At 35.0% G+C, this 27971-nt stretch overlaps 1 protein-coding gene across 1 annotated transcript in view; it reads left to right on the top strand.

Annotated features, from left to right (window-relative positions):
- FAT4 (FAT atypical cadherin 4) overlaps window positions 1-26197 on the top strand; it is a 178769-nt gene extending 152572 nt beyond the window's left edge. The window contains exons 11-17 of the mRNA XM_044224026.1: window positions 2899-3206; window positions 9317-9402; window positions 10370-10549; window positions 13480-13604; window positions 15598-15815; window positions 20488-20749; window positions 23154-26197. Of these exons, the coding sequence (XP_044079961.1) occupies window positions 2899-3206; window positions 9317-9402; window positions 10370-10549; window positions 13480-13604; window positions 15598-15815; window positions 20488-20749; window positions 23154-25018 (3044 nt within the window). The 3' untranslated portion in view covers window positions 25019-26197. The remainder of the gene's footprint in view (window positions 1-2898; window positions 3207-9316; window positions 9403-10369; window positions 10550-13479; window positions 13605-15597; window positions 15816-20487; window positions 20750-23153) is intronic.
- Window positions 26198-27971: the final 1774 nt, after the last annotated feature.

Here is a 27971-nt window from a genome sequence, read left to right as displayed (position 1 = left end):
TAGTTACAAATATGAGGACTTAAGATAATTGTTTTCAAACAGAAACCAATCATTGCTGCAGTGTAGCTGAAGCAACGATCATTGCCCATTGGGCAAAAGTATTTTGGGGTCACCCTACCAGAGACCCCCAAGGGACTAGCTCAGCAATATAAATTAGAGACAGATTGCATGCAACTGGTAGTACAAAATTCTCCCTCCATTTCTTCCGGTGGCAAAAAGCAAAAAAAAAAAAAAAAACCAAACCCATGATTTAAACTTTTACATTGTCAGTTGGCAACAGAAGATTTATAAAAGAAAAGAAAACAGAAAACCTTGTAACAATAATACATGGCTTGAGACCAGAGAGATAGAATTAAAAGGACAAAGTATTTTCCTCTTCAAATTGAATGTGGGTGAAACATGCAAATAGAAATGACAGCTGGAATGCCTCAAACAAATATCTGGAGGTACTTACACATGCATCCTATAAAACAACATCTTAACTATAATTCTGAAGTTGGACAAAGAATTTACACTGTTTACTTTCTCATCAGTGAAAGATTTGTTGTTTGGATTTTTAAAATTTTTTTAGATTTTTATTTTTTTAGATTGTAATTTAGAAAAACATAAAGTGCTTAAGATTTTATAAAGGGAGCCTGCATAATGAAACTTCCTATGTATGTATATATATATATATATATATATATATATATATGTGTGTGTGTGTGTGTGTGTAACTACCCACACACAGAATATTCCTTATTAGAATAATTTTAATAATTTCTCTTTATCTTTATGTAGTTTTATTTCCTGGTATTTTATTTGAAGGGCTATTTTAAAATCTTCCTTAGTTTTTATTTTATTTCAAAAAGAAAAATCTACCTTTCTCTAGAAATAATAACAAAACTCTTTAAGAAGAAAAGTATTCCATAAATAAATACTTTCATGTTTGAAATATCTGAATCAATTTGTATCAAGAATCAATTTGAATAAAAATAGAGGACACCTTGCTAGGATCTATATTCTGTCTACATATATTTATATTCAGTTTTTTAAAAAGATTTTATTTATTTGTTTGCGAGAGAGCACAAGAAGGGGGAGGGGCAGAAGGAGAAGCAGACTTCTCTCTAAGCAGGGAGCCCAATGTGGGGCTCCAACCCAGGACTCTGAGATCATTACTTGAGTTGAAGGCAGATGCTTAACTGACTGAGCCACCCAAGGGTCCTATATTCAATTATTTAAAGGATTTATTTATTTGTGATAAAGAGAGAGTGAGAATGAGCCAGGAGGGGCAGAGGGAAAGGGAGAAAGAAACTTTAGCAGACTCTGTACTCAGCACAGAGCCTGATGGCGGGCTCTGTTTCACGACCCTGAGATCACCACCTAAGCTGGAACCAAGAGTCAGATGTCTAAACTACTGGGCCACACAGATATCCCTATATTTAATTTTTAAGCCCATTTTCATATTTTTATTAAAACATAATCAGGAGAGGCCTGAGAGAACACATAGTACAAATTTATTTTTCCTCAATAATTTATTTCTTTGTATAGTTTATCTTTGCTTTTTCTTTAACTTTGGTTATGCTTTCTGCAAAAATGATATAGCAAATGTATATCTAATAAAAACTTTTAAATTTTGTTGTATATATGTTTTATACATTATATAAATTAGAAATGTAATACCATGTGATATAGAATATATATTTTTGATATACTATATAAATAAATTTATGACATTTGATATATATAATATATATAATTCCTATAATTTCTTTGCTTTTTAACTTCAGTTAATGTTTAAAAATAAATAATATGCATATTTCCTACACATTGGTAACGAATATTATCTCAGTTTTAACAAACCAGGAAAAGATAAACAACACAAGCTTTTATAACAACTTCTAGCCCTCTTTAATTTAAAGAATATTCAGATATAAGATGTGGTGAAGTCAAAACAACTACACAATCAGGGGATCTGGCCTCAAATTTTGGCTCTGTCGCCTATAGTTCTGTGACCTCAGGCAAGTTTTAAATATTCTGTAAAATGATGGTATTAGTTTCTTCTAGCTGAACAATTCCATGACTCTAAATTTAATGCATTTATGAGAGATGTACAGCCAAAATTAAGGAATGGAACCTTTGCAAGTTAATAAGAATCATACTATATTGGCATGGGTTAATTTTCCAATCATTTGCTACAGTCGACTAATATTTGTGGGAAAAGAATTTTGGCATAGCACTGTAACATCAATAAAACTCATTTTTCAAGTAAAAAAGGAACCAACCCAAATAAGTGGGAATGCTGGATTTCAGAAAAAGCAGAAGGCTCTTTTAAAGTAGCCTGTCGTAAATCATACCCAAAGAAGGTATAAAACAAGAAAGAGATAAAATCTTGAGACAGTTATTTCCTTCCCTAACAGCAGTGATTCCCATCCCTGATCTTACAACTCTTGAAAATACCACGAAGACAGGGACTGATATTTTTCAAGGTCAAAACAAAATTTACCATCCTCAATTGAATTGAAATTATTTTTGAGAATTATATATTATAAAGGAAGTATCAATTAAAAATTACAGCACGTTAAAATTTTGAAAAGTTTGACAAACTAATTTTGAAAGGTTTCCCGAAAAGACATCTCTTCAGACATAATCTATTCCACTAATTCTAATTTTTACAAATGAGACCTACTTAGATATGTTCCTAGTTGGCCAAAAAAAAAATACAGCAGTTCTCAACTCTTATGTGCTTTAAAGATCATTAACTTGTTCTATTTTAATTTAATTTAGACAGTTTTCTTTGGGGCATAATATTTAAAAAGTTTGTTAAAAGCATAATTTATTATTGTAACTTGAAATTATCCTAATCAAAGCCATTTACTAACATTTCATGTGTTAATTTATCAATTCTCCCATCTACAGGTGTCTTTGGAAAACACTGTGAGTTGAATAGCTATGGATTTGAGGAGTTATCATACATGGAATTTCCCAGCTTGGACCCCAATAACAACTATATATATGTCAAATTTGCAACTATTAAAAGTCATGCTTTATTGCTTTACAACTATGACAACCAGACAGGGGACCGGGCTGAGTTTTTGGCCCTTGAAATTGCTGAAGAAAGATTAAGATTCTCTTACAATTTAGGCAGTGGTACATATAAACTCACCACCATGAAGAAGGTATCAGATGGACATTTTCACACTGTGATTGCCCGGAGAGCAGGAATGGTAAGACATTTCATTCTATATTAAAACTTGTTTGGGGCTCCTGGGTGGCTCAGTAGGTTAAGCCGCTGCCTTCGGCTCAGGTCATGGTCTCGGGGTCCTGGGATTGAGTCCCGCATCGGGCTCTCTGCTCAGCAGGGAGCCTGCTTCCCTCTCTCTCTCTCTCTCTCTCTCTCTCTCTCTGCCTGCCTCTCTGCCTACTTGTGATCTCTCTCTGTCAAATAAATAAATAAAATCTTTGAAAAAAAAAAACCAAAAACTTGTTTAATTGTTGTACACCCGGTCAATCAAGCCTTCAAGTTAAAGCATGAATTGAGGTACAAATTTGACCAGTTTTGTTATGAACTATAGCAGCGAAGAGGTAATTTCTTGCTTTTGCTCATGACAACTATTTGTCACAAAGAACAACCTGTCTCAAAAGCAAAAGAAGGTAAAAAAATAAAGAAAACATCTTATTGCATAAACTTTTCATTTTATACATTTCCTGTATATGTTTAAAGCCTCGTCAGAACTGTACTTAAAAAGGCTACTTTGGAAGGGGAGGTGAACCATGAGAGACTATGCACTCTGGACTCTGAAAAACAGTCTGAAGGGTTTGAAGTGGCGGGGGGGGGGGTGGGAGGTTGGGGTACCAGGTGGTGGGTATTATAGAGGGCACAGCTTGCATGGAGCACTGGGTGTGGTGAAAAAATAATGAATAATGTTTTTCTGAAAATAAATAAATTGGGGGGAAAAAAAAAAAAGGCTACTTTTCTAAGTATCCCAGCCCTGACTGAAGAAACAATTTAAAAACAAATGAAAAAACTTTTGTACAAATAAATTATTGAAAAAGATGTTGCTAGCGCATATTACAATATAGTAGATAGTAATCGTTATTGTACTCCCGTTTCAACGTGTTGTCCTCTGTGAGGTCTATGACATGGTATGAAAATGAAATTTTGTTTGTTGGTTATCTAAGGTATTTTCAGAATTATAAATTCAGTTATATTAGAGATTTCCATATTATATGCTATTTAATTATATGGCTCTCATATTACAATAAGACGGTACATATTTACTTAGTGTTTATGTTCATTAAACCAGTATTTTCCTTTATAAAGGAAAATGCATGGTATATTTTCCCTATTAGTGTTTGAAACCATTTGATATAGAACAATAGATTGGAGAGACTTATTTATTTATGTATTCATTTATTTACCTTCCCAACTATCTTTTCATGGATTCCCCCTGTTTTCAACAATAATCAAGGTTTTTTGAAAAAGTAAATGCTAACAAAACTGTTTTAAAATATTCCTGGATTTTATACCAGGCTTTTAAAATTATAATTGCTCTTTAAAATTTACATTTTAGGGTGCCTGAGTGGCTCAGTGGGTTAAGCCCCTGCAGTTGGCTCAGGTCATGATCCCAGGGTCCTGAGACTGAGTCCTGCATGGGACTCTCTCCTCAGTAGGGAGCCTGCTTTTCTCTCTCTCTCTCTGTCTGCCTCTCTGCCTACTTGTGATCTCTCTCTGTCAAATAAATAAATAAAATCCTTAAAAAAAACATTAAAAATTTAAAAAATTAAAATTTACATTTTATACTTCAAAAGAAATAGAATTAAAAAATATGAAGTCATGTGTTAAAATAAAAATTAGCCAAAAGAACAAAATAAATGCTCTGAAATAATTTTTAAATGAAGACACTTGGGATCTAAAAAGACTATAGTTTTATCTCTTAGCTTTGTGACAATCCTGAAAAACATAAAAAATGTAATGAATTATGTAGTTCAGAAACTGATCAGATGAATCATATATTTGTCTAATGATATAAGTATTTTTAACACTAACTTTTGGGAACACTATATTATTGGACTATATATAAGCAACTTGCAAAAAGAACATAGAAAATGTTTTTTTTTACCATGTTTTTGTTATTTTTTCTGTGATCCATAGTTTTAAAAGAATAGTTTTTGTGTCCTTTATAATTATAAATTTCATAAAGATGTAAGACTGAAGCAATCTTATTATATTATTTTTCTGACAAATACAGATAACAAACAGTCTTTATCAAAAGACAAAATTCTCTTTGTTTTTAGGAGTACTTTAAATCCATGCGTTTTGGGACTTTTTTAATGACATCAAATACAATGGCTTTTCTCTCCTCTAGTATAAAGTAGGAAAGAAGATTTAAACAATGTTTTAAATAAAGAAATATTTTCATATAAGGAAAGAAAAAGAATAGTGATGGGTCTAAAGATGGACAGATGATTATATCATCACCGTCAAGGTTAGATGTTTGGATATTCATTCACGGATATCCCCGTATCTGCTGTGTTGCATTCAGGGTTCTACCAGGTTGTTAGACGAGCCTATTGAAATATATGTAAGAGGGGACCTGGGTGGCTCAGTGGGTTAAGCCACTGCCTTTGGCTCAGGTCATGATCTCAGGGTCCTGGGATCAAGTCCCACATGGGGCTCTCTGCTCAGCAGGGAGCCTGCTTTCCTCTTTCTCTCTGCCTACTTGTGATCTCTCTCTGTCAAATGAATAAATAAAATCTTTAAAAAAAAGAAATATATGTGAGAAAACAATAAAAGTGAAAATTCAGGAATCATTTTCAGTATGTGTTGTCCTCCTTTTTCTTATAAACTTGGTGTTAATGTTCGATAACTATAACTTTTTTCTAATATATTTAATTTATAAAATGTTTACTTAACAAAATTACCCCTAACAATCTGAAAAATGAGATAAAAACAAGAGTAAAATTTAGTAATAATAATTACAGTATAAAGCTATGATATATGAAAAAAAATTTATTTAAAAAACTGTACTTGGAAAGTACTCATTTGGAGCCTTGATTTGATAGTAATTCAAGGAGGCTTTGTTTATTGAAAAGGGGTTGAGCAGAAAATAAAAACTTGGTTTATAGATGGGAATAATATCTCTACTTTTTTAATGCAAAGATTAATATAAATCATATCTAAAATTTTATGTATTTGATATTAAATAAGTGTCTGATAAATGTTAGTCATGCTAAATTTCCAATAATACTGACTCATACAGACTTTTGGGGTTAAAAAAATGTTTTACTTAATCTCAATAAAGTTTTAATTATGAGTAGTACCTAAAAAGTCACACTGAATTCAGTGAATCCTAATAGAGGTATAACTAACAAAACTTGGAAATAATACTTTTTTTAGACTAGTATTAAGTCAGTATGCTCATTAATGCCTGAGATTTTTAAAACCAGCCTAATACCAAACTAGTTTGCTCAGAGAAGGACCTCTAGGAGAATACAGATTTAGAAATTTCTGAAACTCCTGATTATCAATTTACCCCAGCATTATGGAACCTGACAGAATTAGAACAAACGTGAGGTCTGCTATCTGTGTTGTGTGTTAGGTCTTCCATGAGCTGTAATAATTTCCTAATAATGACAGGACCCTAATGGGGCATAGCAGGTAGCACCTCACCCCGATTCTCCAAGCATATGTGAGATAACCATTTTGTTAAGATGTTGTCAACAGACTTTTATGTAGAATAGATGATTTTATCTGATGACCTCCCAGGTCCCTTTAAATTTCGTGAAGATTTAATTCTATGGAACTAACCTTTGGGAGCAAGAGGGAGAGCAAAGAAAAAGGTACTGTGTGCCTGCCAGAATGGATAGAGAACAAATGCTTTCCACTCATTTGCACTATGTGGCCATAATCATCCAGTTTTAAAGGATACCAAATGTGGAAAAAAATACCTTTGTCATTAGTTCTTCAGTGAGAGGGAAAAAATGTCTTCCTTTTTAAAGAACATCCAAAATAAGGCCCCTACTGGATTTTGAATCTGTCATTTTTCTGCAGTTCAAAGGGATTTTGTTAGAAACTGGCAAAATCATTAACTTCTCAGCTTTGAATCATTGAGTAGACAGGATAGAAACATCTCAACTTACAGCAGTACTGGTAGAAAAATTCAACGGTAACAGAAAGCGCATTTAACTCTGAAGATTAAATTGCACAAGTTGCTATTCAAATAAAACTTCCCCTCCAGCATTCTTTCTTTGTAATGTATCATGAAGCTTTTAGAAAATGGGAAAAATATATTAACTATTAAGATTGACCAAAATATGATGCCATTATGTAAGTTGTTTTTCTTTCCTACCTGAGACATTCATAAATATCTATGTGACATTCAGTTGTTTGTGATAGCTTTAGGGATCTCTAGAATGGAGGGACACTTTGCATGGTATACAGGAATATGTTAACAATTTTGTTTTAGAAATAAAGGAATTGTGCTTGAGTCAAATAGTCAACCTAAGCAACACAAGTTGTATCACAAAAACCCAGTATTGCTTTTGGGATCGAATACCACTCAATTATTATAGAACACTGGAAATAAAATAACTATTGAAAGACTTAACTAAATAGGGCATGAATTCTTGACACAGAATTGGAAGAGTAAATATTTTCTAAAAATATTAGTATTTATTATAATTGCCTTGAGTATGTGGCCAGAAAAAGATTTACATGGCTCATGAGAATTTATTATATGGAGTTTATAGTTAGTTCTAATAATTAACTGATAGAAGTATTTTTGAATATTTTATTCAGTAGTATTTGATGCACAAAAACTATAAATTGACCTCCTATATATATATATATATATATATATATATATATATATATATATTGTTATGGACAATCTCTAAAAATAATACCCATTGTTGATAAACATCTAAACATCGAATGTTAAGGAAATGAATCATTCCCATATGATATAATTCAAGAAAGCAGAAAACCTGATGCTTTCATATGTAAATCAGGTGTAATGTTAGTTAACTTGTTTAACCTCCCTGAGCTGTTTTGGACATTTGCTTTGCTTTCATTACAATTAACCTCAAATGAAAACCATTCTTATAAATTAATACTTAGACAGTATTTATATTTTTATTATAATGGACAAAGTGGGATTAGCCCTGTTCTGTGGCATTCAAGTAAATTTAAGTAGAACCCTTTACTGTCTGCCTTGGTAGAAACCCTTAGTCCTTCTGTACTTCTGGATTTGGCATTAAGCATTCTCCTGTGATTTACTGGCCATGTTCTGAAATACCACATTGGGAATATCATCCTTATAATTTCACCAACTAAATTTTGCAAAGTTTTGTCAGTTGCAGAATTTTACTGCAGTTTGGGGAACAAAGGAGGGGCATCACAATAGCATTGCAGAACACAGAATAATGTGAATATGCAACAACCTTGGTCTTAAACCGGACCACAGCCATCTCTAGTGACCATTGCTCAATATAGACAGCCCTGACTTCTGTCATATTCCTGAACCTTGTGATCATGATTTGATGACTGCATTTACTGATCAAATAGAGTATTCAGCATTCGTATATTCTAGTGAACAGAAGACTTTTGCTCAAGGATATGCATCCTTGGAATGCAAAAACAGTTACTGTTAGTTGTAATTTAAAGATATTGGGGAGTTTCTACTATATCATAATAGATGACAATGCATTCTGATAATGTATAAATATACTGTAATATACTTTTTATAAATAAAGATTCTTATCATAAGTGGAAGGGACATCTAACTGACTTGTTTACTTTGTCTCAAACCTTATCTTTAGTACAAGAACAACAATTTTCATAGATTGCTGTAATAATACGCTATGCTTTGAAGATATTTTTGTATATATGACTAAAATATAATTGAATAAGACTTCTGAAAAATCAGAAATCTAATGTCTTTTCATTTGTTAGAATAGCTGGCTAATACTTTAAACACATTTCTTAAGATAGTAATCCCAAGAAGCTGTCCTTTATGTCTCATAAGTTTCCCGTATGATACTTTAAGAGACATTAATGGCATTTATAGTTATTCATTTGTGAAACAAAGGGGCTGGAGAAGATTTTTCAAAGTATGTTCCCATCTCTTATATGTAACGATTTCATAACTTTAGACACATAAAAGAAATATGTGCTCCAAATTTGATACTATAATTGTATTATGTCATAATATACTAATTGTTATCACAATTTCAAAAAGAAATGTCCATGTAGATATAAGTGCTAGGTAATGTTGGCTGAAAAGGACAATAGGGATGGTAGAACTCAAGATAACTATTTCCTTCTATTTTATAGGCAGCTTCCTTAACCGTGGACTCTTGTACTGAGAACCAAGAACCAGGGTATTGCACTGTCAGTAATGTGGCAGTTTCAGATGACTGGTGAGTAAAATTATTAGCTGGATCTTTATTATCAAAATTAAACAGGGGTGCCTGGGTGACTCAGACATTTGAGCGCCTGACTCCGTCTCAGCTCCAGTCTTGATCTCAGGATCATGAGTTTGAGCCCTGTGATAGTTTTTTTTTTTTTTTTTTTTTTAAAGAAATTATACATTTAAAGATAATTATGCTGAGTGTTGCAAAAGTTTACAATAGTTTATCCTCTCCAAAGGAATTTTCATGTTGTAAAATGAAAAGTTAATAATTTGTGTACAGAATATATAAAAATGGTGTGAAATGGAAGTGGTAGAGGTGAGGATAAAGCCGGAGGAAGGAAAGAGTAACACAGGCCGTACTCTTTGACATGATTGGTGAAATCGTTGCATGAGACCTGGGTCCTGCAAGGTTCAGCTAGGGACTGAATTAATTTTAAATACCTTCTCTGAAGGCTGCATGTGACAATTATTCACAGATACTTTTCAACAGTGCCTCAAGCTGAAACACAGCATTATGCCATCTAAAACAGAAGTGATTTTAGAAATAGCAACAGAGAAAAATAAATATCAACACATCATCCATGACATTAATTAACTTATTGGCATCATTATGATCTTGTAGTGAAGAAAAACTATAAACTAACATTAATATTAGAGTTGTCACTATTTATACTGCACGGTATCTTCTTTCTGATAATGTGCTTCCTCTTGCTAACTCAACATTGTTTTATACATCCCATTTGACTAACTGAAAATGTCATTTCCATAAGTTTTATTATTTTTCATGCCTTAAAAACCTAATAATCCTTAGAAATCTGTCAGAAGATATTCACCAAACGGTAATATTTTCCATTCAAATTTACCATGTTATAACACATGCCAGAAAAAGTTATGTTCACTCTTTTTAAAACTAAACATTCTACTGAAATCTATCGTGTTGGAACTAATATACTTATCTTTGCTTTCTTATGTAGGACTCTTGATGTTCAGCCAAATCGAGTCACAGTTGGAGGTATCAGATCGCTAGAACCGATCCTTCAGAGGAGAGGACATGTGGAAAGCCATGATTTTGTCGGGTGTATAATGGAATTTGCAGTCAACGGAAGGCCTCTGGAGCCCAGCCAAGCTTTGGCAGCACAAGGCATACTAGATCAGTATGGCAATTTTACTTCTTATTATTTTAAAGAAAAAATGCACAAAATTTATATAATTGAGCATCCAAAGACGAAATTATTATGCCCAAAGCCCTAAAAGCATCAAGTGTTTTACATTGTTTTGAATTGTAAATATTTATTTATAGTTGCAAAATTTTGTTTGGCATAAATGTGATATTTAGTTGGAAAGTTAACGTTTATTGTCTGAAGTCTAAGAAAGAATATATGTATGCACGTATGCTTGTATATGCTTCACATTACCTTAAGTGGTTGTTGGAAGATTATAATGACTTAAGCAGAGTAAATCTCACAGGAAAGAAACTGTCACATAATAATATATAAATGTTAGTGATAATGTATGCAAAAAAACATTTGATATTACATAGCTTTATATACAAATGTATATTTTCAAAACTTGATACATCTTTAACAAGCGATAATTTGATTAATTGTAAGACATTTGATTTTCCCATATAATTATTGGTTAGGTTCCCAGCAATGATTTAGGAACTGTGAAAATAACATTATTTATTGTAAAAATTATTATTCTTATTCATAATGAAAATTGGAAAATTCAGAAAAATATGAAGTATCCTATAACCTAATTACATAGAGACAAACACTCTTACCTTATTGTCACATTCATGACTGTCTGTTCTTCCATAATATGAATGTACCCTACTTTAACTATGAATATACACTTTACTTGTTTCCAATTTTATTGATATTTTAATAGCCCTGTGCTTAATGCTATTCTTAGTATTTTACTGTATTCTATTTTAACCTTTACAACCATTTTATTAGATAGATATTATTATTTTCTGAGTTCCTCAGAGTTTTAAAAACTTGCTTAAAATCAACCAGCTTGTGAACAGCAAAGCTAAATCATGAAGTAGGTACTTGGTCAAGGACAAAGCAGATCCTTGCTCTTGAGAAGTTCATAGTCCCTTTAAACTCATCATTACTAACCTCTTCTTTGGCCATGATTTTGCCTGGTGACATATTTTATTCCCTAATTTAACCGTTTTCCCACTTTTCTCAATGACAATCCTGCCTCCACTTTTCACAGACTTTAAACATGGTCTCCTGTATCATCTTTCCCAACTAATGAATCTGCTTTCTACGTTGCTCAGAAAATTGAAGCAATCAAAAGAAAACTCCCAAAGGCTTGTCCTGCACATTTGCCTATGAGCACATGCATCCCAAAGTATACCTTATATCCTGTTACTATGAATGAACTGCTCCTATTTCCACGAAGACCAACCCTTTTTATGTAATGGGTTCAATCCCCAACACCTTCTAAAAACAACTGTTCAGCTGTCTCATCAGTATTTCGTTCCTCATTTCAATCCATGCTGTTCTTTCTCCCTTTTTATTTTTTTAAAACCTTTATTAATCCCATTTCCTCCCCATCTTTTCTCTTTTGAAAAATTATTCTATCATTGTCAAAGTGATCAATAAGCTTTCCGTTGCTAAAATCAATGGTCAGTTCTCCTCTTATTTGAACTTCGGTATTCATCACTCCCTCCCACTAAAAATACTTTATTAGTTTGTCCACCAGCACATGGTACACCCCTGGTTTTCTACTCCGATTCTTTGTCTCATCTGCTTGACCTTATCTTCTTGATGTCATATATCTATATTCATTCTTTAAATTTTGTGTTGTACTCCTTGGTTTTAAGTACTGTCTCTAAAACTCATGAGTCTTTAATATTTATCTTCAACTTGGCTTCTCTGAACTGTAGACCCTGATATCCCACTGCCTACTCAATATCCCCCCTATCTTTCCAATAAATGTCTCATACTGAAATTTAAAACTGAGCTCCTGGCCTTCCTTCTTGACTTCTTCTTCTTCTACTTGTTCCACAGATTTCCCTATCTCAGAAACTGAACTCAATCCGCCCACCTGTTCAGCCAAACACTTTAGGCTAGCCTTTGACTCTTCCCTTCCTGACATACCTCACTTCCATTGTATCAGCATCCAGAATGACATTGAAAAACAGATGTAAATTCTAAGCCTAAATTAAAGGCCTTCATGATACAGCCTCTCTTAATTTTCTCACCATATTTATATATGCTTCTTTTTTGTTGTTGTTGTTCACTCTGCTCCAACCATATTGGGCCCCTCAGTGTTCTTCGAACATACTAGGTACAGTTTCTCTTCAAGGCTTTCTTACTGTTTCCTCTGCTTGGAATGATCTTCTACCAAATATGCTTTTTTTCTCTCTGTTTGTTTAGGTCTTTACAAAGATGGGTCCTTCTTTTACTGATGAATCTAGAGGATCCAGCAACACAGCCCCTCCCTGCAAAGCTCCCAATAGTCTTTGTCTATGTTAATTTTCCCATAGAACTTTCTTCATTCTAACATATTACACATTTACCTAATTTTTGTTTTATTTTGATTTTGACTGCTTCTTCCACAAGAAGAAATAACTACTCCATGAATATATGGATTTTTTCTGTCACTTTACTCCCATGCTTAGAATAGTATGCTTATAATTGGCATATAGTAAGCAGTCAATATGTATCAGTTGAATGAGTTATCTGGGGAGGAGTTGTATAAACAAATAAATAAGTGACCCATTAGGTAACATTAACCAAAGATGTCCAACTCAAATGAAAATTAATTTAAAGAAGAAATTTTCACCTCTTTCTCTGTATTGTGTATCTGTGTTTTCTGTATTGTGTGTTCTGTATCTGTATTGTATCTGTATTCACTTGTTTCATTTTCTCCTTTATGAACAAGGCAGAGAATGTGTTACAGAACAGCTCCTTGTTTGATTAGATGCTCCAAACATCTAACTTGAGTTTCAAAGAAGTGAGTTCATGAAACTCAGCAAGTTAATAAAAGCTTATATCTAATTTTAACAAGTGCTCCCCCACATACTTTATTTTGTGCCTTATGGTTCTTTATTTTGATTTCACTTTAGATGTCCTAGACTGGAAGGTGCTTGTACTCACAGCCCCTGCCAGCACGGTGGCACGTGTACAGACTACTGGTCATGGCAGCAGTGTCATTGCAAAGAAGGACTAACTGGGAAATACTGTGAGAAATGTATGCAAGCTGTTTTATCTTCCACTGGAAATTATAATCATCATGAAAAGTATAGATATATGCCCTTAAATATGTAATTACATTCCAAGAATTATTTTCATTCTAAATGCTGAAAATATGAAATGGTAATAATTAGTAAAAATGTAGTGACCTTTTCTACTTATTTTTTACCTTGAAGAAGAATGATGTTCTTCTAGAATTATTTACTAAATTTTTAATTTCCATTTTATGAGTTTATTAATTTTGTGAACCTAATTTATAGGAATGTTACACAATTTACAAGGTTGAAGGCTATACCAGGTTTTGGCTTATTATCTGCCTTTAGGGGATATTTCTCCAATAAATATTTTGTATGTGGCAGAAAGTGTAGATACTAAATGACTGAACCCTGACATCATAAAATGTCAGTATAATCTATTATAATTAAGAGTGATACTTGTATTTTATTTTATTATTTCATTTTTTTAAGATTTTATTCATTTATTTTGGAGAGAGAGAGAATGGAGGGGCAGAGGCTGAGGGAGAGAGAGAATCTCAAGCAGACTGCCCACTGTGCACAGAGCCCATCACAGGGATCAATTTCATGACCTTGAGGTCATGACTGAACAGAAATCAAGAGCCAAGCACTTGGGTTCCTGGGTGGCTCAGCTGATTAAGTGTCTGCCTTAGGCTCAGGTTGTAATCCCAGAGTTCCAGGATCTTTCTCTCAAATAAATAAATTAAAAAAAAAAAAAAAAGAGTCAGACACTTAACTGACTGAACCACCCAGACACTCCAATATTTGCATTTTAATTTACAGTTATTGGATTTCGTTTTGAGTCTTTTTAAATCTTTTTAGTAGTTATTTGCTTTTAAACACTAATACTGCTTTTCATAAGACATTAGAGACATTCAAGCCATCTCTAGAACATGGCATTCTATAATTTTAAGCTGTATATCTCCCTAACTAACCCTAATGGGGTTTCTTTTATAAAATTTGCTTTATTTTCAAATATGTGGTTACTATCCTTCACTTTCAATTATGTGATTACTACTTAAATCATTGCAGCTATTTGACCACTTCTTAAGAAGTCTTGATTCTATTAAAGTATGAGAATGAATAGAAATTCATGATCACATGAAGGATATAATATACTCAAAAAGATCTCACTAGCAGAAGGTATAATTATATTTCATTTTTAGGATAAAATCAAAACATAAAAAAGTATACTGCCACATAATATTTGTTATAGTGGTAGGTATTTTATAAGTAGGAACCCAATTATATCTGGAATATTAAATAAATCATTGGCTTGAGAAATGCCTGAGGTTCATTTTTTAAATTGAGATATTACATATACTATAAAATTTACCTTTATAAAGTATACTGTTCAATGCTGTAACCCTTTTGAGTTCATTTGCATTATGTCCTTTCTTTAGCTACGTTCACCATTACTATAACAAACTTCTAAAGTTCAGTAATATGAACATTTTATTACATTATGATAAATTATAATTATACATGACAATTACATATAATGATAAATTCTATGTGATCATATGATTATTACTACTAATAAAGTTGCTACAAATATAAATATTTGATTGTGCAACTTCTTTGTCCAAATTTGTAATCTGCTAGAGGCTTAAGAATATAAATCACTTAATTATGAAAACATATTCATTTATGAATTTTGGAAGCACAGTAAAACTTATTGTGAACACATTTTTCAACTCTATATTTTTAACAGGTGATATCTCTGTAGGTATTCATGATTTATATCATATATCAAATATGTTAATGAATATTTCCCAAATGATTAACGTTTCTGAATTAGATTTAAGCATTTGAAATTAACTTACACAAAAATTCACAAGTGGAAATATTTTTTTTCCCAAGGGGAGGATTGGTGAATATTAATTCTGAAATTTTTTATAATGTTTGTCACCTCTCAAAACTATTTAAGAAGCTAAATAGACACGTTCATTTTTCTCTTTCTTCATTGGCTTTTAGCTATTACTCCTGACACTGCCTTATCATTAGAAGGCAAAGGGCGCTTGGATTACCACATGAGTCAGAATGAGAAGCGGGAATATTTGTTAAGACAGAGCATACGAGGTGCCATGTTGGAGCCTTTTGGTGTGAACAGTCTGGAAATAAAATTCAGAACAAGAAGCGAGAATGGCATTTTAATCCATATCCAAGAAAGCAGCAATTACACTACTGTGAAGGTAGGATAAAGCTAATGGTGACTTCATTTGACTAGACCGCCTGCTGTGTCATGGTTTAAATCACTTTGCCCATAATTTCTGTCCTTTTCTTTACAATCCATTAGAGTTCCGACTAATGCTGGGCACTATTCCAATATCATCTATCTTAACTATTCCCCAGGCATTGGCCAGAGTAACAAAGATCTGAATGGTTTGGTTTCTAAACATCTTTGTCTTGGTTTTGAGTAAAGACCACTGCTAGGTACGCCAGCATAGAAAGAATTTGTTGCAATTTACTTTGTCAAATAAAAATTCATATTTCTGTTATTTCTCTATTCTCCGAATTCTCTATTTCTCCATTTTTAAACAAAGTAAAACAAAAAGACAATGTGTCTTTGAAATTTAAAAAAAATTCTCCAAAAATTATTCCAAACACTAATATGTTTATATTAATTGGTGGGACTAAAGTAAGGAAAATAATTTTTAAATTATCTGGCTTTATTCTGGAGCATATAGCCAATTCACTAATTTCACAGGGTATACCCTATGAAATTAAGTATCTTTGGAATTATTGTCAGTTAAATCACAGCTGAGTTCTCCAAATAATTTCTAAATAAATAACTTTTAAACATTCTACTTTTAAACATTCTACATTAAACAATGTACTGATTTATCATTAGGCTTTTACATAATATTTTCACTATAAATGATATGTTAAACTGGTGAATAATTTCCTTAGATAAGCACTTTCTTTCAGCTCTTAGCTTTCTTAATTTCTAAGACTATCAGTCTGCTTTCTTTCCCACAAATAAGACTTCATCTTTTAAATCATCAGTTTCTTCAGTTTAGATATCTTAAATCATTTCTATTAACATCACTTTGATATTATAATCTGTTCATAGTTTTACATGAATTTTGTTAAATTCTGAAGAACATAAAGCCAGATTTTCTATATTATTTTCACCTAAAAATTAGTATTTTGAAAATTACTAAAAACTTAGTTCATGAAGACAAAAGGCAATATACATAGCAAATTACTAGGTTTAATTAACATTAAATACTACTAGTGACAGATGTTTGCCTCTAAACTTCAGCCTCTTTTTTCTTAAAATTTCTCTCCATCCAAGTCAACTCTGGTTGTTATGGTGCATGAACATATCTTTAATAAGTAGTACAAAAACTCTTTCTAGAATTTTCACAATCCTCATAGTTCAATCATTCTCAATTGGGGATCATGTTTACCTGCCCCCGCCCCAGGGGATGTTTGACAATGTCTGGAGGCAATTTTTTCTTGATGGAATGGTTATTAAAATGCTAAAAACTTTTTTTTTCTTCCTTTTTCAATCTGGAGGCATTTTTATTGTTGCAGTGGGGAGGGGTGCTACCAGCATCTAGTAGGGAGAGGTCAGTCATGTCACTGAACATCCTACATTGCACAACACAGCACCCCATAACAAAGAAATTTCGAGTCCAAAATGTCAAGAGTAATGAGGTTGAGAAACTGTGCTCTAATCCAGTACAAAAGAACATCTTCAGGTTATAACTTTACCTCAATTATTGAAACAAAGAGCCCGGTTCAGAATTAATAAAGCTACTGCAAAACAAAGCACACATGTCACTGTATTATGTTATTATTTAGTGTGTGTAATTTGCACTGGAAAGTGCATCAGAATCAAAGAAAGTAATGATGTCCAGAAAGAAGTAAACCTTTACAGTCTAGGAGAAACACTTTATTGTATGCGCTGAGAGGCTTTGACATTGAGGTCTGTGCATTATCTGTTAAGCTGCTTCCAAGTCCTCATGCCATTTAAATGACATATGAAATATTTCTGTACATTATCTCTTTAAGCCAAGAGATACAAAATACAATGTGGTTGAAGAAATCAGAGACAGAACTTTTTTTTTTTTTTTTCCCCCCTTAAGGAAGAAGCTGAATGTCAGGATCCATTTTTGTCACCATAAAATCTTGCATTTCCAACAGGACAGCAGCATGTGACTTCTCCAGATTTTCTTACATTGGTAGCAAGCACTTAGAAAGAGATTTTTTTTTTTCCTGGAAGAAAAGTAAATGCTAATGAATAAAAATAATGACTAATGCAGACCAAAATGCACATTTCTTTTGTATGAATATTTTGAAAAGCAGCTTTTCAGAGATTAAAGGGCTTGGCAAGTAAAATAAGTAGATTAAAAAACCAGTGAATAAGGAGAACAAAATAGACAGGAAGCGAATGGCTGTTGTAAGTAAGCAGGCACGTTATTTGGATGACAGGAATACGATCTACTTACACAGGCTAAGAAGCTGGTCAGGAGGGACTGTTACTTTTCATTTAGCTTATCGGTGACTAAGGCCCCTGGTTTTCTTCTTTCTTTCTTTTGGCTCACTTTTGACAGTTTCTTTCTTTCTCTCTCTCTTTTTTCCCCCTCTTCTTTCTCTTCCTCTTTCTTTCTCTTTCTTTCTCTATCTCTTTCCCTCTCTCTCTTTCCCTCTTTCTCTTTCTTTGTCTTTCTGTCTGTCTTTCTTTCTATCCCTTCCTTCCTTCCTTGAATCAATCCACCCCTCCTTCTCCCTCTCTCTCTTACACAAAAGCCAGTTAGATGCTATTTTTGAAAATAAAGGGGAGTTGGGTTTGAGGAACTTCAGGGTTTGAGGGGAGAGTATCAGGAGTGGGCAGCAATAACAATGTGAGGAGAGAGGCAAATATGTAGAATAGATAGAATCTGTTCAGATAAAAAAGAAGTAGGTAGAGAGCATTTTAGATAGAAAAACAGAAGGAAGCATACTTATATATAATTGTGTTGACGGTATATTTAAAGTGTTTCACAAATCTCCTTTCTTTTACCACATATTGTGTATCTCCCTATTTGGAGTTCTGTGATAATGTCAGATGGACTTTATTTTTGTTCCAAATCAATTCTGTTGTTTTGGCATATAGATTTTGTTTTTGTTTTTGTTTTTGTTTTTTTGAGTGAAGCCCAAAGTACAGAGTTGGGATGAGGGACACAGAGCTCTAGATTAAAAAGGAAGTAAGGAAGTAAATAAATGAAAAAAAGAATCTGTGGGTAAATAAACCAAGCAAAAATTAGCATAAAAATGAACATGATGTTTTCAAAGTTAGAAAGGATAAAAGAACCAGGTCCAGTATTGGGGTGGGGGCAAAACATTACAAATGTTGCAATGGGAACTTGTCTTCTCATTCACCAGAGTCTATGTGTATTCTAAAGACTCTCATGTCAGAGCAGATGAATAAAATGATGGCACAGTTTGATCAGGTAGGAGGGAAACGCAGAGCGGGAAGAAAGCTCTTCCCAAGGCTTCTTTCCAAAAGGACTCTGACTCTCACCAAAGAGAAGTTGCTGTTTTTACTGTGTGTTTCATGAGACATTGCCCACTTGATGAAGTGTTATTGTCATTTAACCACAAGTTTCTTTTCTTTTCCCATCTGAGTTTGGTACTAAAATGTACTATTATCTAGAGAGGCCGTTTTAATAAAATGTTACAGGATGAATAATGTATGTAAATGTGTTAGGCATATTTTCCACAAAGCAAAAATGAACTGATTTTTAGCTCTACCAGATGTGTTTGTTGCATGTAGAAATAACATTTGATCCGAGTGACAAAATAACTGATCCGCCCTTTCATCCCTGTCATCTGATACACAGTGCCACTTCATCCCCTGGCCCAGGCACCAGCTCTGTCTGGCAGCATGGTGGGATTATGCTCTCTGAACCAAATGTTCATCTTGCCTCATAAATTATTTCGTTTTCTAAAGTACTCAGAATACTGGAAACTTGGTAGCTGGAAACTGGAGTAGGAGCATCCTGTTACCCAATGTTCTACTGTGCAAAGTCAAAGAAACCAAATATCCCTTAGATAAATTATAAAAGGCAGCCAAAGTGAAGACTTGCCCAGACACCTCATTATTAAGAACTCACTCGTTATTCATCATAGTTTTCATCTCAATAAATGATATAAACAATAGGCATGCTTTCTTCTAAAATTCAAGTGCGTTAGAGATGACAGATGAAAGAATTTCTTTTTGTCTATTTTCCAAACTATGTTTCATTTTTCCCTGAGCATTGATGTTTATTTTTGCAAGTAGTTTTAACCTATTTTGATCACCCTGGACCTTTTACTAAACTGACAGATTTTTTTTTATACCCGCCATTGTGATGAAATGATAAGTAATTACAAAAAGGTGTACTTTACTTAAAATGGGTTTTTACTCCATCATTACCTCAGATTCTGGAAAATAATGTTATGCATCTTGAAAAATTAGATATGACTATAATAGCACCTTGAAAACTATTGAAACAATCAAATGTGAAGATACCTGTTGCTTAAATTTATAGAAGCAGTATGGGTAAGTATACTCTGATTCAGCCAGACTCTTCAGCTAGTCTCTTGGATTGATTGATTTGAGACAGAGAGAACAAGTGAAAGCACAAGGCAGGGGGAAAGGCAGGGGGTGAAGCAGACTTGCTGTTAAGTGAGGAACCCAATGTGGGACTTGATCCCAGGACCCTGGGATTATGACCTGAGTCCAAGGCAGATATGTAACCATCTGGGCCACTGAGGCGCCCTAGTCTTTTGGCTTTAAATTGATCAATATTTTAAAATTTTATTTCATTTTGATTCTGTTTTATTCGGGCATACCATAGTTTAATTATGCATTATTTTTAATACTTTTTACAGATTAAAAATGGCAAAGTCCATTTTACATCAGATGCAGGAATTGCTGGGAAAGTGGAGAGAAATATTCCTGAAGTGTATGTTGCAGATGGCCACTGGCATACTTTTCTAATCGGAAAAAATGGAACAGCCACAGTATTATCCATCGACAGAATATATAACAGAGATATTATCCACCCTACCCAGGATTTCGGTGGCCTCGATGTGCTCACTATATCTCTTGGAGGAATTCCACCTAATCAGGCTCATCGAGATTCTCAAACAGGTAAATGCTTATGTTGAGCAAAGGAATGGTAAATTGTTCTTATCAAAGTAGTGGGACTTCTGATAATACCCATTATGCATATTCTGAGACTCTCATAACTGTCTTTAGGAAGCCTATAATGAATTATTGGCCATCACTTACTTTAGCCATTTGGATTTATTCTAGCAGGTTCATAATTCAGCCCATGGTGCTTCCCTTGTCCACCAAATATTTACTTATTTATTAATTCACTTACTCATTCATTTGTTAACTCACATGACAGGTATTTACTGAGCCCCACCCTTGGCATGGGAGTACAATGGTGGATTAAATAAATACCTACTCTCCTCATATGACAAAGAGGACAAACATCAATGAAATCATTATACAAGTGAATGTATTATTTTAGAATATGATAAATGATGTGAAGAACGAATGTAGAATTCTAAGAGATTTTCAAAAAAGGAGAAAGGGAAACTTCCTTGGGAAATTGACATTGGTACTTCAAACTGAACTATGAAAATGAAGATGGGAGAGTATGAAAGCCTAATTTATATTGTTAGGAACTTAACAAAAGTAGGAACTTAGTTCCCAAGTAGTTCCTATAAAAAGTAGGAACTTAACGAAAAGTAGATTGAGTCAAGGTCACAGGCTTATTGGAGATAAGCCTTATTGGCTTATTGGAGACTGCTGTCACAGGTAAAGGATGAAGTTGAAGAATGAAGCAGGGCCTTCTAGACCTGTCATATTTTTGGTCTTACTCTCAGGACAATGGGAAATCACCAGAAAGTTTCTCTTAGAGGAGTCTCAAGATTAGATATGTAGTGATATTAAATATCTTTCAGGTTACAACATGGAGAATGCATTGGAGGAGGGCAAGAGAACACCGGCATAAGTTAGCTGGGATGATATTGTTGTGATCTAGGCAAGGTATTGTGTGTGTTTCAACTAGTGTGGTGGTAAAGGAGTTAGTAAGAAGTGAATAGGGAAGTGGATAGGGAAGAAGTCCTTTAGAAATTCAAATAAACTAAACCGTTGATGCTTTGAGTGAAATTCAGGAAGGTTTCTGACCTATCAACTAGAAGAAGGGCAGTGCCACTGAAAGAGAAAACTGCAGAAAAGTGCAGGAAAAAGTGTGTCTATAGGTAATAGCAAGACGGTGGTGTGGGACCTTTGGGGTTTGGACAACCTTTGCAAAAGACTTTTGGATGGGTGGACTACAGTGAGGAGGGGACACCAGCTAGAAATGCATATGAGGAGTTAGCTGAGTCAAGCAGGTCACTGAAGTCCTGAGTAGAGTAGTAGTGTGGAGGAGAAAGAAAGCCTAGAGCCTTAACTTAAGCAACCCTGGGAGTCAGTGGCTGTTTAGAGGAAAATGAAACGTAAAAGAGACTAAGTCGTTGAAAGAAAATCTGGAAAGTAGGAACAAAAGCAGATGTTACAGAAGGCCATGGAAAAAGAGTGTATCAGGGATGGAAATACCACTACAGTGGAAAGATACCAGGAAAACTGAAAAATGCAGGGAGAGGGGATAGGTTTAAGGCACAAGAGTAAAAGTCCAGGTCATAACTTGTTCTTATATACTTAACTTCTTTGAGAATATGGATGCTAATTCTTTTGGATGCTGTAGGAAACAAACCAATGTAAATCATAGTCTTGTATTAGTGTAAAATGGATTCTTGCACTCTGTGACTATTGTGTTAGCAATATTAGTACATTCAAGTCCAACACAGAGTTTCTCAACTTCAAAAAAATAATAATAATAATTATTGGCCTCTAAGGAGCCATTTTAGATGTTTTTTTTTGTTGTTGTTTTTTTTTTTTTTCCTAACTTCTGCCGTTCCCACCTCATGAAGTGTTCATGCTGTAGTTACACTCGATATCCGTCCTCTAGGGGACCACAAAGCTTTGTAATAGCTTTGTCTTTTGCTCTGCAGGAGCCGGTGTTCAACTCCTTGAGAGCAATATCGCCTCCATAGAGAATGTATGATATCTAATGATTAAAGCTTTAGTCTATTTTTTTTTTCTGTTTGCTGTTGTTGTTCTTTGTAAGTGCTTTAAAATACCTTTTATTTCTATTTTTTTTTATTTCTTGTATGTAGACTATAAAAACAAGACAAATAGATAAGTAAATAACTAAAAAGAGGAAGAAAAAGAAAATCCAGCCCGAGTCATTCATAAATCTTCAGAAAGAGCAATGTCTGAGCAATTCTCTCCAGACTTTTGTCATGGAAATCTTCTTGATCTTAAGTTACATTGTAAGACACACAGAGTTACCATCTTTGGACTGGGCAATGGTACTGAGAATGTGGTTTCTTTTTACCAGACGTGATTGTGCAGCTTCTTTTTACCAGAGTCCCCCGGTGCAGCACTGTAAGTCTTGGTTTCCTCTAAAATGCCTCACTGCTCCTTCTTCCCGCTGCAGGTTTTGACGGCTGCATTGCTTCTATGCTGTATGGTGGTGAAAGTCTTCCTTTCAGTGGGAAACATAGCTTGGCCTCCATATCTAAGACAGATCCCTCTGTGAAGATTGGCTGTCGTGGCCCCAACATTTGTGCCAGCAACCCCTGCTGGGGTGACTTACTGTGCATTAATCAGTGGTATGCCTACAAGTGTGTTCCTCCCGGAGACTGTGCATCGCACCCATGTCAGAATGGGGGCAGCTGCGAGCCAGGCCTGCACTCTGGCTTCACCTGTAGCTGCCCGGAGTCCCACACCGGGAGGACCTGTGAGACAGTGGTGGCCTGCCTTGGCGTCCTCTGTCCTCAGGGGAAAGTGTGCAAAGCTGGAAGTCCTGGAGGCCACGTCTGTGTTCTGAGCCAGGGTCCTGAAGAGATCTCCCTGCCTTTGTGGGCTGTGCCAGCCATCGTGGGCAGCTGTGCCACAGTCCTGGCCCTCCTGGTCCTCAGCCTGATTCTGTGTAACCAGTGCAGGGGGAAGAAGACCAAAAACCCCAAAGAGGAGAAGAAACCGAAGGAGAAGAAGAAGAAGGGAAGTGAGAACGTTGCTTTTGATGACCCAGATAATATCCCTCCCTACGGGGATGATATGACTGTGAGGAAGCAGCCCGAGGGGAACCCAAAGCCAGATATCATTGAGCGGGAGAATCCCTACCTCATCTACGATGAGACCGACATTCCCCACAGTTCAGAAACCATCCCCAGTGCCCCCTTGGCCTCTCCAGAGCAAGAGATAGAGCATTACGACATCGACAACGCCAGCAGCATCGCCCCTTCAGACGCAGACATCATCCAACACTACAAGCAGTTCCGCAGCCACACGCCGAAATTTTCTATCCAGAGGCACAGCCCCCTAGGCTTTGCGAGGCAGTCCCCCATGCCCTTAGGAGCCAGCAGTTTGACTTACCAGCCTTCATACAGCCAGGGTTTGAGAACAAGCTCCCTGAGCCACTCTGCTTGCCCCACCCCCAACCCCCTGTCTCGCCACAGCCCAGCCCCATTCTCGAAGTCCTCTACTTTCTACAGGAACAGCCCGGCCAGGGAATTGCATCTGCCTATAAGAGACGGAAATACATTGGAAATGCACGGGGATGCCTGCCAACCTGGCATTTTCAACTATGCCACAAGGCTAGGAAGGAGAAGTAAGAGTCCTCAGGCCATGGCCTCTCATGGTTCTAGACCAGGGAGTCGCTTAAAGCAGCCAATTGGGCAGATTCCTCTGGAATCTTCTCCTCCGGTAGGACTGTCAATTGAAGAAGTGGAGAGGCTAAACACCCCTCGCCCTAGAAACCCAAGTATCTGCAGTGCAGATCACGGAAGGTCTTCTTCAGAAGAGGACTGCAGGAGGCCATTGTCCAGAACAAGGAACCCAGCGGATGGCATCCCAGCTCCAGAATCTTCTTCTGATAGTGACTCGCATGAGTCTTTCACTTGCTCAGAGATGGAATATGACAGGGAAAAGCCAATGGTGTATACTTCCAGGATGCCTAAATTATCTCAAGTCAATGAATCTGATGCAGATGACGAAGATAATTATGGAGCCAGACTGAAGCCTAGAAGATACCATGGCCGCAGGGCAGAAGGAGGACCTGTGGGCACACAGGGGGCAGCCCCAGGGGTTGCTGACAACACACTGCCCTTGAAGCTCGGGCAGCAAGCAGGGAATTTCAACTGGGACAACCTTTTGAACTGGGGCCCTGGCTTTGGCCATTATGTAGATGTTTTTAAGGATTTGGCATCTCTCCCAGAAAAAGCAGCAGCAAATGAAGAAGGCAAGAGTGGGACAACGAAGCCGGTCCCCAAAGATGGGGAAGCAGAGCAGTATGTTTGAACTTTATGTACTGGCATTATAAAAGTCGAAAGACAAGGGACACTCAAACCGTTGTAAGGTTGTCGACTAAGGTGGGTTCCATTTGCAAAACAGGCCAGTATGGACTGGTGTTGGAGGGAAACTTTAAAAAATAATAACCACAATGCTGCTGAAACAGACTCAATGCAAGTCTTTAATTTAAATATGCTTGGCTGAATTTATTTTTCTGCATGCATCGTATTTTGTAACTAGTTATGTGGCATGCAGCGTTTGGAAAGTTTTTCTTATTTACCAATGTTTGATTTGTGATTTTTTAAAATTAATACTGTTGCCATTGCAGAAATGAATTTGTGCTTTCACAGTGGGGTATGTGTATCGTTTCCATTGTACTATCATTGTTATGTTTGCATCACAAGGTCCTTGAGATTTAAGCAATCCTTGTAAAGTGTAGGAAGAACCCTCCATCCTTGAGCAAAAGACTAAGTATTAACACTTTCCAGAAGTATAGATTCCATATTAGATGTTGCTCAGAAATGTCTGATATTTGAGTTAAGTTTTACATGACAGTGGGTACTAAAGTTAAGTCATTTTGTTCAGCACTTTAGTATTTTCCTACAAAATTGTGTTAAAACTTCTGAATCTCTTTTTTTTTTTTTTTTTAAATAAACCGTTCTGTTCTTCTGATCTTCATCAGGCTTCCGCTAGCAACAAAATGACTGCATATTTTCCTTAGAACACTGCTTCCCTTCTTACTGTGGAATGATGTTCTCAGCAGCAATTCTCAGAGACACTTTTGGAAGTTATTTATTAAAAAATGTTTATGCTTTTAAAATTTTAAAGAATCAACCTAAAGAAAGCCTATAATTGGACTTGTTTTTCAACCATTTAACATCTATCCCAAGTACCCAGTTTTTATAATTTATATAAAGTCAAATTTCAACTCTCCTTTCTTTCCACCATTTTGTAGATCATTTTTTAATACCGTGTAAAAACTTTTTTTTTACACCTAAGCTGTGTTTTTGATACTGATATTTTCCTATGCTGAAAAGTTTTCTTACTTTCAGGGAAGGTAAGAAAATACTTTTTTTACATTTGTTACTTATGTAACGTTCATATTTTTCACATTTTGATATTTGTAACATACTGTATGCTTTCTACTTGTAAATGCGAACAATAGAATTAAAATATTTATTTAAAATACTTTGCATTCATCGTGTGATGTTAATCTTTTATCTTTCTATACTGTTTTTATGCCCAACTTGAGTAACCTCTACTTGTCAATAGACAAGGTGAACTATGAATGGGCGACATCATTTTCTTCTAAAAAACCTCAGTGTGGATAATTGCCAGGACAGATAGTTTAAGGTCACTTTAGTACTTTTCTGTCAGAGTTCTTGAAATTCCCTAGGGCATAATGAGTCTAGACGAGATTTCGTCTTTGGGGATTAAATTTGTTATGAACCTGGTTTAAGCCTTCAGGCAATAAAAGTTTGGAAGTTCCCAGCAGAGTATGTTCACTGAAGGCCAGCTTTAGACCAGGCTTAAAGTTATAGGAACAGCAATGAATTAAACCTAATTATGGAAAAAATGTCTGGGTCTCATTTTCTCCAAGGACCCAGCCCAAAATGTTCTAAGTCAGATGGTAGATAGGAAGAATGACAGTGAGGTCTCTGCTATGCATACCTGTCTTTAATTTATTGATCACTCTGCTGCATAAATTCTAAACACATTTTACATGCTATCCTAGCCAAGACATACCTCTATTTTCAACTAGTCACCCAAGAATGAAACAATTCAGAAGAGACTAGTCCAGAATAAGATTCATTTGTGTATAAAAAGTTACACCTGAAATAGGATTTCTGTAAATTATCTCACAATCTCAGAACTTTTTATAATTAAATATCTGTCCCGTAACTAATATTTCTTCAGAATATTATCCTCTAACATTGGCTGTGCCATATTGAATAGGGATTTTAACAATATGTAGAAGTTTTGGGTACATAAAATATGTAAATGTTTTTAGTAAATACAGTATTTTTAAATTAATACCAACAGATTGACATACAAGCCAGAATTATTTTGTCATTTAATAGTGATGAGGGGTTTTTTTTTGGTTGTTTCAGAATAGGAAATAAAATGTGGATTTAATCTAAATTGTAACATTCCTAGAGTGTAGTTTAGAGACTGAATGTAAGATACTAATCTGATTTTTTTGTCACCTGTGATGAGCCAACATGTTTTAATATTTCCCTATGAATTTAAGTATTATGAATTTATGTGCCAAATATGGGAACATGCTGATTGCTTTGCATAACTGAAAACAGAATATTTTTTTCTCAGAATCTCTGAAGCAGCTCAAGATGTCTTCAAGGATATAAAATCTGTAATTGAGAACAGAGCTAAAAGTAAAAATGATAACCATGATTATGGCTAAGGGTTAAGAGGGCCAAACCTGATGCCAAGATTCTGTATGCTATTTCTCTAAGAATTCTTTGTGAGATAGAGAATTATTATCCCCTTGATTAATCAATCCCAATTTAGGAATATGATAGGAGTTTTATAGGAAAATATCTAGTCTTTGGTTCTTCTTAGAAATCTTTTCCACTGAAGCGAGAACAATACTTGTAGCAAAACAAATCGGAAATGTATGGAATGCAAGTCTTACTTCAAATGGAGACTAACATTTAGTTTACTGAAATAGAGATGTGACAAAGCATGCACTATGGTGGAAGTAGGGGAGGGATCATAGGTAAACTGATAAGGTAACACTCTCCAAAATTAATGGTGAGGAGTGACCTGCATGTTCACATTTAAAATCATGACCTCAGAATTTTAATTCAGCCCCTGCTAGTGTTTGTTGGATTGCCTTGAATACAGTCACCATGGGGCTTTCTCCCATGTGCACACTGAAGATGCCTCAGTGAGCCCGTTGTTAGGAATGGTGTGTAACCACACCCACAAGAGACCCTTAGGG

The sequence above is a fragment of the Neovison vison genome, chromosome 11 (assembly GCF_020171115.1).
Source record: "Neovison vison isolate M4711 chromosome 11, ASM_NN_V1, whole genome shotgun sequence".
Classification (NCBI taxonomy): Eukaryota; Metazoa; Chordata; class Mammalia; order Carnivora; family Mustelidae; genus Neogale; species Neogale vison.
Note: the sequence above shows the minus strand (reverse complement) of the source record. Positions and strands in the feature narration are given on the sequence as shown.